Source organism: Metopolophium dirhodum, chromosome 2 (assembly GCF_019925205.1).
Source record: "Metopolophium dirhodum isolate CAU chromosome 2, ASM1992520v1, whole genome shotgun sequence".
NCBI classification, from domain to species: Eukaryota; Metazoa; Arthropoda; class Insecta; order Hemiptera; family Aphididae; genus Metopolophium; species Metopolophium dirhodum.
The window spans coordinates 22725937-22745839 of NC_083561.1; the positions used below are offsets into that span (position 1 = coordinate 22725937).

The 19903-nt window shown below is 34.7% G+C and overlaps 1 protein-coding gene across 2 annotated transcripts; it reads left to right on the forward strand.

Annotated features, from left to right (window-relative positions):
- The first annotated feature begins 1548 nt into the window (after window positions 1-1548).
- Window positions 1549-19583, forward strand: LOC132938973 (uncharacterized). Of its 2 annotated transcripts, none has more exons than XM_061005955.1 (3): window positions 1549-1874; window positions 12372-12934; window positions 17450-19583. In XM_061005955.1, the coding sequence occupies exons 1-3, from the start codon at window positions 1808-1810 to the stop codon at window positions 18431-18433; spliced, it is 1614 nt and encodes a 537-aa protein (XP_060861938.1). In that variant the 5' UTR covers window positions 1549-1807; the 3' UTR covers window positions 18434-19583. The 2 variants fall into 2 exon arrangements, with proteins under 2 accessions (XP_060861938.1, XP_060861937.1); XM_061005954.1 differs by lacking the exon at window positions 1549-1874 and adding an exon at window positions 5381-5566.
- Window positions 19584-19903: the final 320 nt, after the last annotated feature.

Sequence of the window (19903 nt, forward strand, 5' to 3'; positions counted from 1 at the left end):
CTTACAAATTATAAACTTTTGGTTACATCTCAAAATCATATTATAACCTCCATGCGTGACGCTTAAAATAAATAAAACCAAATCGTTTCTTTCATGAAATATTGTTGTCGTCGAATTATAGTCTAGTTCAGTGGTTCTTAACGGTGGCTCCACCGCCCCCTTGGGGGCATTCGGGTCTCTCCAGGGGGTGGTAGTTTTGAAGGGGGCGTTAAGGGGGCGGTGAGCTTTTTCAAACTAGGAGATTAAAAATAATACAATTTATTATTTACAATTCGTTTGAATCTGTGGAAGATCTCGAACCTCATTTACAAATAGAGTTTATCGATCTTAAATACGACTGTGAGGCACAACTTGTTTTTAAGCAGGTCGGTTACGAGCTTGCCTGGATCAAGTTTAAAGACACTTATCCACAACTATGACAACAAGTTAAATTGTTGCTTCTCTCTTTCCCGTCAACGTATCTAGTTGAAAAAGGATTCAGCGTTGTTGTTCAGCTTTTGACGAAACAAAGGCATCGGTTGGACATTTTCAACAGAGGTTATCTACGTTTAGCTTTGAACCAGACATCGCCAGACATTAGCAGCTACTCGTCAGGCTCAGGGCAGTCATTGATAGGTACCTATAATTTTTATATTTTATAATTTTTTTTTTTTTCATAGTTAATTAATCTTTTTTGTATAGTAAAGTAAAATTGTTTTGTTAAGTGGTGTAAATATAACCATTACTATCTAAAAATAAGAGTTTTTACTTTAATTAATAATGTTATAATATACTGATGAATAAATAAATATATATATATATATTTATAAGAAGAACATTTGATTTTGCATGAGGGGGGGGGGGCAGTTAGTTATTACGATAAAGGGGGATCTGAACTAAAAAAGGTTAAGAACCACCGTTCTAGTTGTTGCATAGATCCCTGCATTACATTTGGTTTCATTCATTTTAATTTTAATCGTCAATAATTGTTGTCTTCACTCTCGTTGGATACACATGAATGATGAATTGGTAGGTTACCTATACGTTACCTATTATAGGTACCTATATGCATTGCACATTGTCAAATTCCTAAGGCGACCCATCAAAAACATTAATTGGGATCCCCACTCTGTTATAAATAGGTACCTAGGCGTACTAGTGGCGGAAACATTTTATGTACTTACATACATTTTAACCGACAATGAAAATAATTAACTGTGGCAAATTAACTTAACTCAGTTAAATATCCTTCAGTTAAGTTAAAAGTTATCAAAAAAAAAACTTTTTAACAAGTTAATGCCCACCTTTGGCAACAACAAATAGGCGTCTGGTCGACAAACGCAATACACACACGCTTCCGTACACACACGCACGCACACAGTTGTACCATCATATTATTATATTATATTGTTATGTACAACACGTATTTATATTATTATTGTCAGGATTGATGTATGCAAGTATAAATATGATATCATAACAAACATTGTACATTGATAAGACCGTTGTCGGGTCAGCGGGGCACTCCTAATCGCGGCGGCAGAGTCCATCACTCACCGTGTCGGAACACGCCCGCAGTTACTCGCGGGGCTCAATAACTGCGCACACACGCAACGCGGCCCACCCGCAGTGTATCTACCTATACCTAATATTAATATAATATAGATCGGAGTCGTACGCGACAACAATAATTCATAGAGCGCCGACAATTGACTCGTCGCGTCACCCGTCATCGTCGTCATCATCATCATCATCATCGATCGATCAGTCCACGAAATCGTTCGTTCGTAGCGGAAAACCCGTTTCCTCTGCAGTCGTCGTCGGCGACATGAAGACGACCGTCGCAGTTGTAGCCATCGCGCTGTCCCTGTGCGGACTCTTCCCGTTCGTCACAGGTACGTATTATAATATTTTAGTGACCACGCTTACAATTTCATGCGACGTCCTCCGCACCCGAAATTTTCGATTTTTTATTGTTAATTTTTTTTACCATTTACACACCATATATACGTACTTCTACACCAATAAAGTTTAACCACACGTCGTACGACCGTTTTACGACCGAGCAATATCCCGCAATAAGTAACGGGCCTCATAATATCGTACATTATACCTATATAGTTTATCATTGCAACCGGACGACGTGTGCGCGCGAGTGGTGCAGCGGAGATTTCCATTTGCAAATTGTGTTTTCCGTCCGCGCGCGCTTGGTGTATGATAACTAACGTCGCCTTAATCTCAGGTCCGCAACACATATTATTATTATAATATATACGCCGCGTATAAATCCGACCGCCATTACGCCACTGAAGTCCATAAATACACACAATATTTACACGCTATATATCATGGTGTATACCTACATAATGTTATATACTGCACCAGCGGCGACTTGTATACACATCTACGCAGCACACATTACCTAATACGTATATCTACGGATCGGAGTAATTAATGGTTGCCGTTGTAATAGGTGTATACTATACTGTGTACTTTACTCTGCTTTTTGTCATCGTCGTCGAACGTCTTGAAACAATACCAAAAATTGTACATGTGATGACGTATAATAGGAGTATTTAGACGCGCGCGTCGATGGATATGCTCTGGACGGGAGTATGATACGCGTACATTGTACAATAATATGATCACCATAATGATGGTAATAACCAGGCGCGTAATCGGTAGGGGGTGGTGGGGGGCTAGGTGTGTTCCCTTGGCGTATGAGCACCCGATAAAATTAATTCGTATTATGAATCACTTAATCTATGAAATAAAAAGGAATAACTGATTTTTTTTTTGAGCACGCTTTGTTTAAGTTTTCCGGATCCGCGCCTGGTCGTGATAATGTCGTCTTGTACATTAAGACCATAATAGTATTTTCGCAAATTTATCGATGGTTTTAGTATATTATGTTATCGACCCTCTTGAATCTGCAGATTGGGATTTATATACAAAGTTACTCCCAAAATCTATCCCCTCCAAAATACGTATTATATGATGTACCCCCGCGCACATCTCCCACGTCGCGAATAACTGCTAATAAGGAACTCACCCTTATCAGTTATCTCTGAGACCAATAATATCAGTTATAAGGTCAATTGTTTTTCTCAACATCATTGCGTTGTACTCAACGGTATAATAATTATTATTTATTGTAATTTGAACTCTTGAAATGTTCCCTATTAAAGAACAGTTTTAATACAATTAATCCAGTTTTATAAACATATTTATTTCCAAAGACTAAATTTGCGTAGGTGCCTATAATAGTTTGAGGATAACGTGGTCTGCCCATTTTGTTTTTACAAATAAAATATATTAACGTCAAAGAGCAATATTGTTTTCGTGAGTAATATTTACAATGCAATCTACAGAAAGATTGTGAAATAATGACATTTTACCTATAGTCATTGTATCGAAAAATATAATATAAAAGACGGACGTGGTAATAATCTACTGTATTCATCGTACATTGATGTTAGATTTAAAAATTTAAAATGTTTAGGTTATATGTTATAACGTTTGGCATACATAGACGCGTACCCACCGATATTTTTTTAAACTGAAGGAATGTCTTTACAATATACTTTTATCTTCAATTATTCCGTTTTCGACGTTAAGTGGTGATTTAAATTTTCAAAATCACAAACCACAGGATTGATAGGTATTAGTTATATATATATTTATGTATATAATTGGTAATTTATGTATTATATAGGAATGTTGTATATTTTATTATTTTATAAAATGTTATAATCAATGTTTTAATATAGGTAATAATATACGTCATAAAACCTGTTTATCGAATATTTTACGTTTTTTAAATTTATTTAGGTATATCTTTCGTAGAAAGTAGGCAACTATTATAACTTGTAAGTACTAATAATATACACATATTATTATACATGTTATTGGCTACACCAAATGCGAAAAGCCGATAATGACGATAAAAACGTCGAGCATTTTAGTTTTAACAAACATAATATTTTCAACGTATCCAACGAAAATAATCTGGTAGAAATCAACTTAAATTTACTGTACTTGGGTATTTTGGGTAGTACGCTGGTAGTTTGTGTTGAGTTATACTAAGACTCGTGATCAAAAATGAACACACATTTTTTTTTTGGTTTCATTCAGGTGGGAGCACTAAATAATGGGGCACCAAAATCGCGGGGCCTGGGGCATGTGCCCCGCTCGCCCCGACGCTTGGCTCCGGCACTGGACTACGAAATATATATATATATATTTATACTAAACGGGCTGCATACTGTGCCATGAAGGCAAACGACTATCGATGTATTTGGAATAGGATGGGACGGTCTATGAGGAAAAGGTCAATAGACTATACTGTTTATTGACTAAAGTCAAAATTTAAAGTAATAAATTACCGCATGATAAGTTCCAATCCATCTATTTATTACCTATCGATACACACCACACACACCACACACACACAATACCATACAAAAATCGAATGTGGTCGGGGGCCACGATGTGTCAACCCAGGATATTTTATATTATATTAACATTTCTTTTAAAGAAAACTAATAATATACCTATAATACAGGTTTTGGAAAAACATTATAGGTATTTGCATACAAATTTTCCTAAAATTAGCAGTAATATTCTGGTTAAAGTATGAACTATACTTTTTCAAGGCTTATCTATATAATTCGAACATTTCATACATTTTTAACTACAAATTAGTGGTTTTGTCAAAATTTTAACATTAAATGTGATGCTTATAAAAAATAATCGTGCATATATTATATCGTTAGCATTTTTAACTAGCTATAAACTTAGGAGGAACCTTGTACTACATTTTTAAGCTTTTTGACCGTATGACTAATATTTTATCAACATTTTTAGATAAAAAACTAAAGCTAATTAAAGACAATCCAAAGTTACAAAACAATTTTTTTTAATAATAATTTTACAGTTTTAACAAATTTTAATTTATTTGTTTTTCCCAATTATTTTAATAAGTATACTTAGGTATACCTACTTAGAATTATCAATTTCGACCTCTCAAAAGTATTGGGAATTATTAGAGTGGACAAAATAAAAATAAAATTCTAATTTTTTTTCAAACCTCCCCCCCCCCTCCGCAAATGAAAAATCTTGCGTACGCCCCCGCATCCACTGCTTCACACTATATTATCAAATACGTAATTATACTTAAGCAATGTTTTTGATATGGACTTGTGGACTGTGGTTAGGTTCAATAAATGAATAATTATAGGTGAAAAAGGAAATTACCTATATTAAAAGATAATTAACGTAATTATTTTACATCACCAATCGCGCGTCATATCGGAATGTCCGCAGTTACTCGCGGGCTCAATAACTGCGCACACGTGCAACACGGCCCACCCGGAGTATACAATATAAAGATCGGACGAGTGCCGACAATTCGTCTTGTCTTCCCTCATCATCATCGTCATCATCGATCGATCCATCCACGAAATCGTTCGGCCATCGCGGAAATCCGTCTCCTGTTCAATCTTCGTCGGCGACATGAAGACGGCCGTCGCAGTAGCCATCGCTCTGTCCGTGTGCGGAGCTTTTCCGTTCGTCGCGCGTCCGGCAGGTATTATATCTATATACGTAATGATGACACACACGTCTTATAATAATTGCATTATTATTGTTATAGCTATTGATTTACACGCGACGTCACCCACCCCCAACATCCACGTGTTTTATTTTTGTTTATTTTTCACATAGGCGCCTACCAAATATTTAACCGCACCCGCCCCCGAAGTATAAGATCGTTTTACGCTAATAAGTAACGGGCCGCATGTTTTATAGTATATTATTTAATCATTGCGGCCGAAAGACGTGTGCGCGAGATGTTCATGGAGTTGTCCCCACTTTGTCCGACTGAATTCAAAACACCACCAAATAATTGTAAATTAATTGCAAATAATTGCAAATCGAGTAGTAGACTTCATGTAGCCCCCCCCCCCTCCCAATTTGTCCGGTCGACTTAAAAACACCACCAATTGATTGTAAACTAATGCGCGCGAGTGGTGCAGCGGAGATTTCCATTTTCAAATTTTATTTTCCATCCGCCCACGCGTATGATAACTTTTTGACGTTGCCTTAGTCTCTGCAGGTCATCCACACCAAATAATATTATTATTATAATCATTGGCTATAAACACATTATTATATTTATATGGGAACGCCGGAATTCGGTACGGGATGTGCCCCGAAGAAAATGGGGCACTCTCCCTTAATAATTGGGACTTAACGAACATGACCTGTTGAATAACTCTTTTAAAACTGAATAATCTATTTTTATGGATATAAGTATTGTTCATGCCTAATCCCCGTGGATCATAATTTTTACTAATTATTTTCTAGCTGTAACGTTAAACAAGGTCTCAGAATGAATAAAAGTCGTACCAACTAGCCACGGCACACCTGACACAGCCTGTGCGCAAACCTATACGATTATATATTGTATTAAAAATCAATGTTGTTCTTAATGATTCTATATATAACTATATAAGTATTAGTAATATTCTTCACGCCACGTATAAAAATCCATCCACCATAATGCCACTGAAGTCCATATAATCATTAAATACCTACACACAATATTTATTATTATATTATACACACTATATATTATTATCCTGGTATGTATACCTACATATTATTATACGTGTGTATAGCACCAAAGCACCAAGACGACTTGTATGCATATCTACGCAGTACACGTTACCTAATACCCATACGAATATCATCTACGGATTGGAATAATATTAATGGTTGCCATTATAATACATATATATATTTTTTTTTTATTGGGTAACCCGCGGCAACATAGGCCATTGGGTGTGGGGGAGGGCACTGTAGATTTTTAAATTGGGGAGGTTGGTACACGTGTGTGTTGTGTTTTGGCAGAATTTCTAATGGGGCACCCGTAGGTTTCTGCCGTGCCCCGGGTGGGGGATGGTGGCACTTGTTCTCCGGACACCGTGACTTGCCAGAAGAAAAATGCCGCCCGCGGCCGAGGTATCGAACTCGGGTCGGCCACTCCGTCCCCCTTATAATATATATTATATAGTATCATATTATGTACTTTACTCGGCTTTTGGTCGGCGTCTTCGTCGAACGTCTCGAAACAATATCAAAAATTAAACAATGTAATGGCGTATAAAAGGTGTATTTACTATTTTGATTTTAGACGCGCTCGTCGATGCTTTCGTTATGCTCTGGACGAAAGTATAATACACATATAATAATATGGTCACCATAATAATAATGGTGTAGACCAGGCGAGGATTCATGAGGGTGGGGCCATGGGTTCTCGGGCATCCCCTATCATCTAAGCCACAACTAAAATAAATATGTATTATAAATTACTCAGTCTACTAAATAGAAATTGGTATAACCAATTTTTTTTTTTTTGAGCATGCTCTGTAAAAAACGTTTGATCCGCGCCTAGTGATAACGTCTCGTCTCAACATCATCATCGGGTTGTTCTCAACAGTATTATTATTATTATTAACCGTAATCTTAACCCTTGAACTCTTGATATTATGTTCTCTATTAAGGAACAGTTTTCACACAATTCGTCCAGTTTTATAAATATGTTTATTTCCAAAGACTAAATTTGCGTAGGTTCCTATAATTGTTTGAGGATAACGAGGTCTGCCCGTTTTGTTTGTATAATTAATTAAACATAAATATTAAAGAGCAATATTGTTTCCACGAGTACCATTTACAATACAATAAGAAATATTGTGAAATAATGACTATATAATATAGTCAGTGTGTAGACATAAATATTATATATATAATATTAAACAGTAGTACAACATCACCAGATTCCGTTACTAAACATAATTGAATATGTTAAATAAAAAACCTAATTAATAGCTATATTATAATATTATCATGTCCTATTTTTTTATCCAATCACCTTTACCTATGTATTGTTATCAAAATGAAATAGGTACACACTACACGGTATTTCAATAAAATGATGATTAGATATATTATTATTTTCAACATACTGTTAGCTAAACGCGATTAAATGAATTAAATTACTTAAAACTGTTATTTTGAGATAGTGATTAATCAAAAAATATAATAGCTTACTTAAATTAGGTACTTACAGAGTTATATAGGTTATTAGTTTAGTATTAAAATTATAACAAAATAAACTATAGGGACTGTATGTGGGGTACTGTTCTCCGTGCAAACAATTGTCATAGTATAAACTCTTAAGACGAATGTTGATGAATAATCGCATTTGAAAAATCATTCACTGTACAGTCTACAACAGAAAGGGACCCATAAAAATAAGTACCTACACTTCTTCTGTACGAGTGCCAAGTGGTCATTTCTTATGAGTTACTTGAACATTGATGATAATTGATAACTGATAAAAACGTAACATCGGATTAAAACGTCAAGTCTTAATTTACTTAAGTTAAAAAATGTAAGCATATACCCAACAGCAGTATAATTACTTCATAATACTAACATTTATATTACACATGAATAACGTCATCATCGCGTATTATGATACTTTAATAAAGGTCACGAGCAACCAACACCGAGAACAGTGGACTGTATCACTTAAAATAGGCATGAAGAGTTTTTCTAAAAAAAATCATAGCCGTACCGCAGACGTAAAATATTTTATTTTTGTTTATTTAGTGCTATTAAATGTTTTAAATGGTATACATTTGAACACCATTATTAGCTACCAAAATAGTTTTGTGTTTGTTTAATATACAATGGAAATATTTTTATTGCAGTAAATTTGTCTGATTGAATTTGATTGATCCTTATATTGTGCAGCGCGCAACCATCCGGAATGGTGACTTCGGGGCTCTATAGGTTAAAAAAAATGTAGGTATACAACTAATACTATAATAATAATATTATAATTCTATTATTGCTTCCCTCGAAATTTAATATAATTGTATAATGTATATAGCGACCAGCGACGTAGATATATAGTTGTACGTGTTAGACGAGTAAATTGGTAATTCCTTTGATAATATTATGTTCTGCTGCCGTAATACACGCCGTCTGCACAATTTTGCAGGTTTAGACTGTATTTTATATTATATAAAGTTAATAAACAAATGTAGGTAATACCGCCATCGGAGATTCTATTATTTTGTCATATTATATATTTTGTTTTTGAAATATTCACCCGTTTTGATTGTAAATTGTTAAGCAGATGATTTTTTGGAAAATGCTGATGTAGGTATTTAAATCAAAATTCAAAACACATTATTTTTCAAGTTATTAAACTTTGTGTACCTACTACTAATAACAATATCGTAGGTAGTCGACGATAACAGGTTTGGAAAGTATGGCTATAATTATTTGAAAATTAAGAAAATTCATATTAATTTATTTAGGTTTTATAATTTGTTAAATTTTCTGAATAGTATAATAAGTATACTAGTCCATTTAACAGTACCTAAATAGTATGATATCATATTACATCTATTTTAAGTTTTATGCGAAACCGTTATTAAAGACTATCATCCTCCGTTTATATTATAATAATGTGTCGATAACTCGGTATAGATATGTCATCGTCAACGTATTCGAAAAAATCATTCGATAAATAATTTACAGTAAAAATGTGCAAAAAACAAAAAAATAAATACTTATTTATCTCCGCAGGACACTCCTTGCCTTAAACGGTAAAAAATTCTAAGAGCCTGTTAGAGATGAATATAGTCCTTGAGTATACTTAAAAATGTCAAAAATTGGAATGTAGATAAACGCATTATTAAAAAATAAAAGGCTGATGCTTCGGGGATCACCTTGTATATATTATTATAAAATATTATGCTGCTGTTAGCTTTCCGATCAATTAAGTTAAGCCACGCGTATAATATAAGCGCATGCAATATTTTTGTTTATACAGAACTTATAATATTATAACATCGAGTTTTCGATAACGCGTCAAACGAATGTGGTTTCAATGAAACCATGTTGTCCGTGGAAAATTCGCATTATATTTTTCCAAAACCCCACGACTCATCATTACTTACATACATACATTTTAAGTAATTACGTCATAATCGTGATTAGACAATAGATTTTTACATTATTATTCTAACCGTATAAACGGCGATGATAATTAAAATTATTTTTTTCAACTCGCATAATATTATAAAATGTGTTGAGCCGCTAAAATGTATTCGAATAACAAAAAGAGAAATTTGAAATAGTTTGTTTACGCGGGAGACTATATTATATACATTGCATTCGTCGACTAAAAGCTAGAGAAAATGTTTATAAACTTTTTTTTAAGTCATTATAAGCCCTAACGCCCCTAACACGATATTATGTCTGCAGCTGTATTTGAATATTTAATAAGATTTTTCCGATGTTATAATATATCTTATATGCACGCTATCAAATAGGTAACTATTATAACTAGGTAATGCGATGATACCCACAAGGCCGCAGTTCCGATTATAATACTACATTATAGTATAATATGTATATCTACGAAATACAATGTCTCAATTCATTTAAAATACCGAAAGTATTGTCTGTCTATAATACACATATTGTGATCAAAAATTTGCAGCTGTACAATTTTGCAGAGTTATCAATTGAAAATTGGAAGACGATGATAAATCTAAGCATTCAAAAAATTATTCTAATACAAAAGTTTTCAATTATTTTATACATTTCTAGACATTTTATGCGTTGGTCATGAACACAATGCCAATAGTTGAGTGATGATTTCAAAATTTATCAAATATATAATTTAGTTTTAGTATAACTATATTAAATATTTAGTTCCTAACACGATGTGACTAACCTCGTAATAAAACGTAAAAACTTGTATAAAATTCCAAAAGTGCAAAAAATATGCCAAAATTCTAATTTAAAAGTTCATAAAACTATTGTTATGCAAGCGTTTTGAGAATGTTAATATGCCTACCAACAGTTATTATATCATATAGTAATTTATACTATAATCCTAGTGTTGTTAGTTGTTTTAATAATTTAAAAATATAATAAAATATAGTAGTACATATTATTATCATGGTTAACTTGTAATATATTTTTGAACGTCAATTATTGTGAAAATGTGTGTGAACTTCAATTTATAATAATAATATACGGCACGAAAATTGTCAACATGATTCAAAAACAATTTCATATATTTACAAAATAACATACATAGTAATCGATTTTAATTACAAGTCACTATAATATCATCGTTTTCTAAATTAAAGCAAAATATATTATCTTATACAAACGTGAAGATTCGCTCAAATATCAAATAGGTATTATCTACATGATTGTTATCCGTTTTATTGTTAGTTCAACATTTTGAAAATTAATTAATTTATGATTTTTAGCATAGTGGTAGGTATGTACCTATTTCGGTATGGGTTTAATTTAATTTAAATTTTAGTCGTACTGTCAATAAATCCGGCTTTAAGCCTTTTTTCCAACCAATAACGAATAATTCGATTTTGAAATGTGTCAGATTTGATAAATCCGATCTTGCATTAATTTTGAAACTAAAACGATATTTCTTTCTTTCTTTTTTTTTTTGTTTAATCGAATTTTCAAAGAACATATTTTAAATTGATACACAAATTAAAGCCAAGAAGCCAAATTTAATTACCAATTAATATTAAAGGAAAGAATTATACAAAAAAAAAAAAAAATAATAGATTTCTTCATTTCTTGATATTATGAATATAATATTTTTATAACGTGAGTACAATATTCACGATTTTATAAATAATGTACTTCTCCGTTTTATCATTATTATTTCGTCGTAAATTTATAGTTTATTATATTGACATTGAATAAGACCAAAACATATAATACGATCAGTGGCCATATTGCCATAACGTCGGTCGTGTCGTTGTGTTGTGATTGCATCTGATAACTCGTTTATTGCTCAACATATACGAAAATGGTCCAAATAAATATGTCTTTCGGCGTTTTTGTATAAACTTGCCGATAAAGTTTCGAACGCAGAAAAGGTTCTCTTGGACTAAACGTCCATATCTGTTAACATAAATAATATACCATAAAATGTTCGATTGCAATCTATTGGGGGGAGTATATATTTTCGTATTATATTATCTAAAAACATATGAAAGGAGTTTTCGATGAAATCATATTGGTATATATTTGTAGAAAAAAATGTCCAGAGAACGAAGTTAACCCACGACCATAATACAAAATTATTTTTTTCTTATATAATATTATAAAAAAACGAACAATAAGATAGGTTAACATGAAATTATAATGACACGTGTGCTTATATGAACATTTCGTATTAAATCCTTCCAAGCGGTCGTTTTCCAATATTACTACATAATAATATATCGGGCTTTCGGTGACTAATAATTACATTTTTGTTTTAGTCGCCTTACCGGTAGCCGGAGATGGACAAAATGAAAGTGTGGCGACTAACACTGAACTACAGACCACCACTGTTCTACCTGTAGATACTACGACCGAGAGTGTGTCCCAGACCGCCGTCGAAGCAGTAGAGTCCACGACCGAGAATGCGGACCAGACCACCGCCGCTGTACCTTCAGACACCACGACCGACATTGTGAACGAGACCACTACCGAACCAGCAGAGACCACTACCGAACCAGCAGAGACCACGACCGAGGATGTAGTCCAGACCACCACCGAACCGTTAGAACTCGCCACCAGTGAAGCAACAACGGCTGTAAATAACACATTGCCGGCAGAAGTTGTCAAGGACAAGTTGAGCGAACAGATCAGAAAAATTCTGAAACACTACCAGCACCCTGACCCCGTTGGCTTTCCAGGCGCCCCAATTCCCGATCCACTAAGCATACCCCCAATGAACAAAGATTTTGGCGTGGCGTTCATGACGTTCAAAAACATGACTGTACACGGACTATCCAAGTTCAAAGTGGAAAATGTCAACGCGGACTTGAAAAACATGCGAGTAAGTGTTTTTTGATAAAAAAAAAGAAAAGCAAAGCAAAAAGAGTTTTGTCCATAATTAATATTGATCATAACAATATTATGTCATCAGGAAGGTTAAACACTATAACTAGGGCTGGGATTTCGATACACTTTGAATTGTTTTCCAAAGCTTACTGTGCAATGTTCGTATTTTGACAAATTTGTTCTATGTACTTTTAAATGAAAGTAGGAAAGTTTATTTTGCATTTTTTTTAGTTTATACGTCATTTTCTTAATTTTTTAGGGCATTTTAGATACGAAATATGAATTTGAATTTTGAAATTTTATTTTAAAACTTTTACTTCGCCATCATGATTTTTATATAACAAATTATAAAGTAGGTACTTGTAATTCGTATTACTTATAGTATATTATACTATTATATTATCGGATAATATATAGTTGAAACGTCAAAACATAGGTAACGAGTAGCTATATATAGGCAACGTCTACGGTAAAAGTCGATGAGATCTAGCTATCTTTACAAATTTAATTTTTACTAATTTCAAATACTGTTTCAAAAACCAAAAATACGCTTGCAATATATTTGTATACTAACTTTTTTGAGGTTTTCGAGTAGTTTTTGAATTTTTAAGGGCATTTTTATGATTTTTTAGGGCTTTCAAATACCAATCCTAACTATATAACCAATGAACTAAAGCTGCAATAATAACTCTTGAGTTATTGAATTTATAAAACTTACCAGGCTGTTTCAAATTATTACGTAAGACCATATCGAGACAAACTTTATATATTTTCACTTTTTCTGAATAAAAACACGCCGAGGTTCGTTTTACAACCTTAAAATATTACATCAATAGTGTTTCTACTGCGAGTCTCGAATAAAAATTATGTTAACTATAATAATATCGAGACCACGCAATAACCAAATTAATATTGTATAATATTATGTAAGTATAGGTGAAACTAAATCGTAAATTGTATCATGCGTACAGTTAGATCGGAAACATACATAATATCTATGTTTCGGACAACAAGGGCGTTTTCACCAGGGTATGTGGGGTTATACCTCCCCCCTTTGGCTTATTTTTGTGTCATATAAAATGGAGTCGAATCCACTTAATTGGGACACTTCGGACGGTGATCTATTTGTCCCCATTGTCCGACTGTCCCGATTAATCCAATAGTTTTACATACAATACGCATAATTCGTTCGGGACTGCAGTCATCTACGTCCCCATTAAGCGTTTGTCCCCTATATGTGCTGTCCCAATTAAGCGGATTCAAATTTATCTTATGATAGAGCAATGAACATATATATAATATACCAGCTGATCCTGTGCACTTCGTTGCCCGTTAAATGTACCAACCTATATGACTCAAACTTTGTTCAATTCGTTATTTAATATTCGGTGTATATACGGTGTTCAAAATTTATCTTAACTTTTCTGTTGCCTGGAATAAAAATTCTGATTCACAGCAGTATATTATCAGGCAGGCAATCTACCTGCGGTAGATCTCGGACCCAGTGTGGTTTGTACGTAAGTGTATGATTTAACTCTAAAGTATCAAAGTTATACCAAGTTTATTTTGATATAATACGGCGGATTAATGTTATCAATTAATACACAATCCTAACTTAACCTAACCTAACGTAAAAAATGACAACTCTTAAACAAATTGTGATTGTTCAACTCCTTTTTGGTGTAACTCACTGCAGTAAGTGCAACTCAGCCACCCTGGTAGGCAATGTGTGAAAATTCGATTTGATGCATTGCTTGTACCTGATCTGTCCGATTAACTAATAGCAACCAATAACAAATAAATACTATTTCTATTAATTATTTCTCCTATAACCAATAGCAACCATTTATAAACAAATTTTTCCATCGTAAATATCAAAATCCCTATTTGAGCACTTCTATTAATTGATCGTAGCGTGATGTTATGTAGCCTTCCTCGATGTATGCATTTATATGGACTATCCAACAAAAAAATAATTTTTCAATTCGAACCAGTATAGCCCCTTACAGCCCCTTACAGCCCTTTTTTGGTATTAAAAAGTAGTCTTTGTTTTTTCTCAGTATCTCAACTATCTATGTACCAAATTTCATTTAAATCGGTTCAGTATAGTTTCGGAGCCTATTCAGTACAAACAATCAAATCTTTCCTCTTTATAATATTAGTATAGATATTATATATACATAGCGTATATATTCACCGCTGTATAGATCGTAGTCTGAGAATAGAAAAAATGAATATCATCCCCCCCTCACTTTCAAAAAAGTTGAGCACGCCACTGTAAGACAATATAACGTGTATATTATAGTGGATACATACCATAAATGTAATAATTTAGAGTGCCTACATACGCGACATTTGGATTCATCACATAGGCTGAGCCCCGGGACATAATAATATTATGCTCTTTAATAATGCATTCATTAGAACAGTAACAATATATGAAATTTTTCAGTAATTATAGCCACTTTTTTTACTGTTGAGATTTTTATTGCAGAAAATGCCGATTATAGTAACCTAAATTGATAAATCGAAATTCGAATGGGTATAATTTCGAGTTATTAATAATTAATATTGTGTGCATGTGTACTAAGGACGTCGCTGTCTACGCATACCTATACCAATTAAGTTTTGAAGTTTTGGGGGCTATACTTACGTTTCACATATAATTTCAGTATTTTTTTACTGAAATCCATGACAGTGTATATGCCACTTTGTTTGACTGCAGTCGCAAAATGCCGTTCCATTTCCAAAATCCATCCTATTGCCTACCTACATTATTACGGTTGTACCAACATGAATAGCCTATAATAATATTATAATCTATAGTATAGACTCTACACCGCGGACTATGCCTAATATAATAACAGCTACAATACTCCAATATCTGGTGTATAGTTTATGCCATATTATGCCTTTTTGAACTCGGGCTACACGCCTCACGTTCTTCGGCCATATTTTCACAAGAGTTATGATATTTATTATTATAACATCAACTGTGTATGACTCTATATACATATTTCTCTTAATACGTCATCGGTGTTTAATAATATATGATAGAGGTACAGTCCGCGATTACCATTGCAACGCCGCACTCAATCGAGTCATTATTGGCATTCCGATGCGGCGCTCCGACAAAGTAAATATTTTATCCGAGTTAGGTACCTACCCAAACCTTTTATACATGAATAATGATACGTTTTGACGCGTGAGTTCGTTTGAAATATACCCTCAGCTATTTGATCATTTCTTTGAAACCGTATACCGTCAGTATGTTTATTGGCTTCGAAATATAGAGTTATTGTCAACAGAAATAGTTTATAATGGGTTGATATAATATAAAATATTATGTTGATTATAATATTATAATAATAATATTATGTCGATATATTATAGTTTGATCAATTCACAAATATTTTATATTGTATAATAATCGTATACACTATTATATTATTATTTTGTGCAGTGTTCAGGTCGGTGTATTACTTTACATAATAGCTATAATGCTATTATATTGTTGTAACGCTCGTTTTGTGCCGCTCATATTTTGGTAACAGTTATAAATGAAAATAATTTTTAAAAAACTGAATTTTTTGTATTACGGTTGGTGGACAAACCCCAAGTGAGCAAAAATACTATGAGCTGTGTCAGATTGAGATTGCGCTATAATAATTGCAGCCAATATTATAATCATGAGCGTTGGTGGGACATAGATTGCTGCTGCCCCTCACTTACATAGTGGTTTTTATATTCAATAGTTTTTTTCAAAGCCAACTCGTGTAAATAAAAAACAATTGATAATATTCGCGGTTTTAAAATCTGTTTTAGCAGATGACATCACTAATATTGTTTTGTGCCCCCGTAGGATTATTATTATTTAACGACAAAAGATTAATCGAAATCGAATTCGTAAGTCACGTCTGTAGAAGGGTAGCGTACTGTAAAATGTTCTACCGTGAATAGCGATCACGTGTACAAAGAAAACCAAACATAATTTTATAACCAGAAATCTAATTCTTTAGGACAGTACATGATCAATAGTATTATAGTCAATAACCTTCTATCGATATAGCTTGACAAATGATGAATACATTTTTCATTTAGCTTTTCAAACGTTTCTGTACAGGGTACAGGGTGCGATACATACATAATGAATTGTTTTCTATGAGAAAACCGATTAGTGGGGAGAGGATAAAAGTATACCTACCATGGAGTACTGATGAAAGAAGTAGCATAGTTATAGCCCAAACAGCATTTTGAAATGATAATATTATAAAAACATTACAATAATAATATTTGTGATTATAACATTATTATAATGACATTGTAATAATAATATTTTTAGTCAAACATTTGCTGTCTAGGAGGGGTGGCGAAGACGGGAGGAGATCGTAAGGGACTGTACAAATATATTATGTTTTAGGTAACCTGCGATCTCCAGCACTATATACGTTCCGACCAGTGTTTAAGCGGACCTGACGAGCTGCTCTAACAGTACAAATTGTGTTCACAGGTGTACGTGCTGTTGAAAATCAGACGAATGTACGTGCTGGGCAACTACACACTGAGGTCGTGGCTTAGCCGACCGGCGTCGGGCCCGTTCAACGTGACGCTCATCGAAGTGGAAGCCGCCGCTGAGGCTGCGCTCGAACCGGACGCGGATGGCAACCTGCAGGCCACCGAGACGGAGATGGACATGCAGTTCAAGGACTGCGAGCTGGACTTCAAGAACCTGGGGTTCGCCGCTTCCATGATGCAGGGCATCATCAGCTCGATGGGATCGGTGCTGTTCGAGGGCATCAAGCCGTTCATCATCAGCGAGGTGAACACCAACCTGCGGGCGGACGTCAACGCCCAGGTGAAGGCCATCACTAGCAAGCTGCCCAAGATGACGGTACCCGTCCCGGACCTGGCGGTGGCCGAGGGCCGAAAGTACGTCCAGCGGATGGGCTTTGACCCGTACCACGTCGCGGACCGACACATCGACGAGGGCCCGCTCAACTTCACGATCACCGAGCTCACTGTGTCCGGGCTGTCCAGCTTCCACCGGGTGGGTGACATCGGGCTGCAGATCCGCGGCCCTGTGCTCCAGATGGCCGTGCACGTCATCACCGGCGCGATCAACGGGTCGCTGCGGTGGAGCTACCGGCTGGGCCTGTCCAAGACGTTCAGCCGGACGGGCGTGTCCAACTTCACCGTAGACCACATCCAGGTCCGGGCGCTGGTCAACCAGACGCTGGACATCCGCAACAAGCCGGTGCTGGAGAAGCTCGACATCGAGGTGGGCAAGATCGAGGTGCAAATGGACAGGAAGGAGCCGCTGGACTACGTCATCGAGATCGCAGTCAACTCGCTGCCGTCGCTGTTGCGGCACATCATCGTCGACGCGCTCGAGGAGCCCATCAAGGCGAAAGCGCAGACCATACTGGACGACGTCCAAGTCGAGAAAATGGTCGAGGACAGGCTGCCCGAACTCGACCGGATGGTCGGCGATTGATTATTGCCCACCCGCCGCACCATCCCTCGTCACCGCTCATTTTCCACCCACCCTTCTGCGACATGCAAGTTTTTTCTGAAAGTTGTGCGACGCTGCAAATATATTAACGATAAACGAAAATATAATATTTACAACCACCAACGCAAAAGTAGGTAGGTCATATGCCGATAATGTCTCTGTAGTTTTCCGCACCCAAATCTCTTTAAACGTTCTTCTCGCCGCAGGCTTACTCGCTGTCCGATGTGAAGGCTTCCGCTCGGTTTCCTTTCAAACCGTAGTGGTTTCCTGGGTTTCGGTATCCTCTCTTTTCACAACACATATTATAATACATATCCTAACCCTTGACGAGACTTTATTCGACTGCCTCATTTGCCCGTCATTTCTCGCAGTCGTCTATCGTATAGAACCTGTCTTCTCCGTCAGCCTAATTCCCGTGCGCAGCTGCCACGTAAAATTCTCGGACACATATTATTTACCTTGAAACGTACAAGACATACAATTATTTTGCTAAACCCATACGTAATTTAAACCAATTCCGGCAACATCTACGTTCACTTCGATAAAATAAATTTTAATACAATCACCCATCTCATCGTGTGTAAAGGTATCATACTTACAATTATCACCGGGGGGTTTTTTTTTATTAAAGAGGTATTTTTATTTTAGTACCTATGGATACTTAATATGTATATTATGTTACATTTTTAAACTAGCGTCTATAAATTTCAAATGTTCAAACCGATTTCAATAATTCGATTAACACGCATATAATATAATGTAATAATATTATTACACTGTTTACGATGTTTAATTTTATGTTTACGTAATTATTATGTTTCAGATAATAATATTATAATTTTAAATTACCTACCTAACTGTTATTATAAATAACGATCTGCAATACTATAGCTAGTTTGATTAAAATGTACAACAGATTGTTTGATACAATATTTCACAAACTTAGAAATGCGTGGTAGTACATTACTCAGACGATTCGTCGTTTAGATTTTTCCACGCAGCCTTTATTGTTACGAAACGCGTATTATTATGTACCTAGGTATACATTTCGATGTTTGTTAATTATCTATTACGATTGTAACATCCTGAAAATATAATATAATAAATAATAATAATAATATGTGTAACTGTACGGACATTGTATTTGTATGTAATTTTATCTCTGTTTCATCATTTTCAATAATTAGGTATAGAATATAATATAGGTCATATATCATATATTGCGTCTAGAGGGTTTTATCACATGGATATTATATTAAGTATAATAACATTGTTTATAACGTATAACCTATTGTAACAGTTTTAAAACGTATTATAAAAATTGACCTTATACAGTTTAGGTAGGTACATACCTACTATTATATAATCGTTCAACACAATATTGTTTCTGTGTTACAATATTATTTATTATTTCACAACGGCATTTCCCATTTTATAACCAAAATGCTGTTT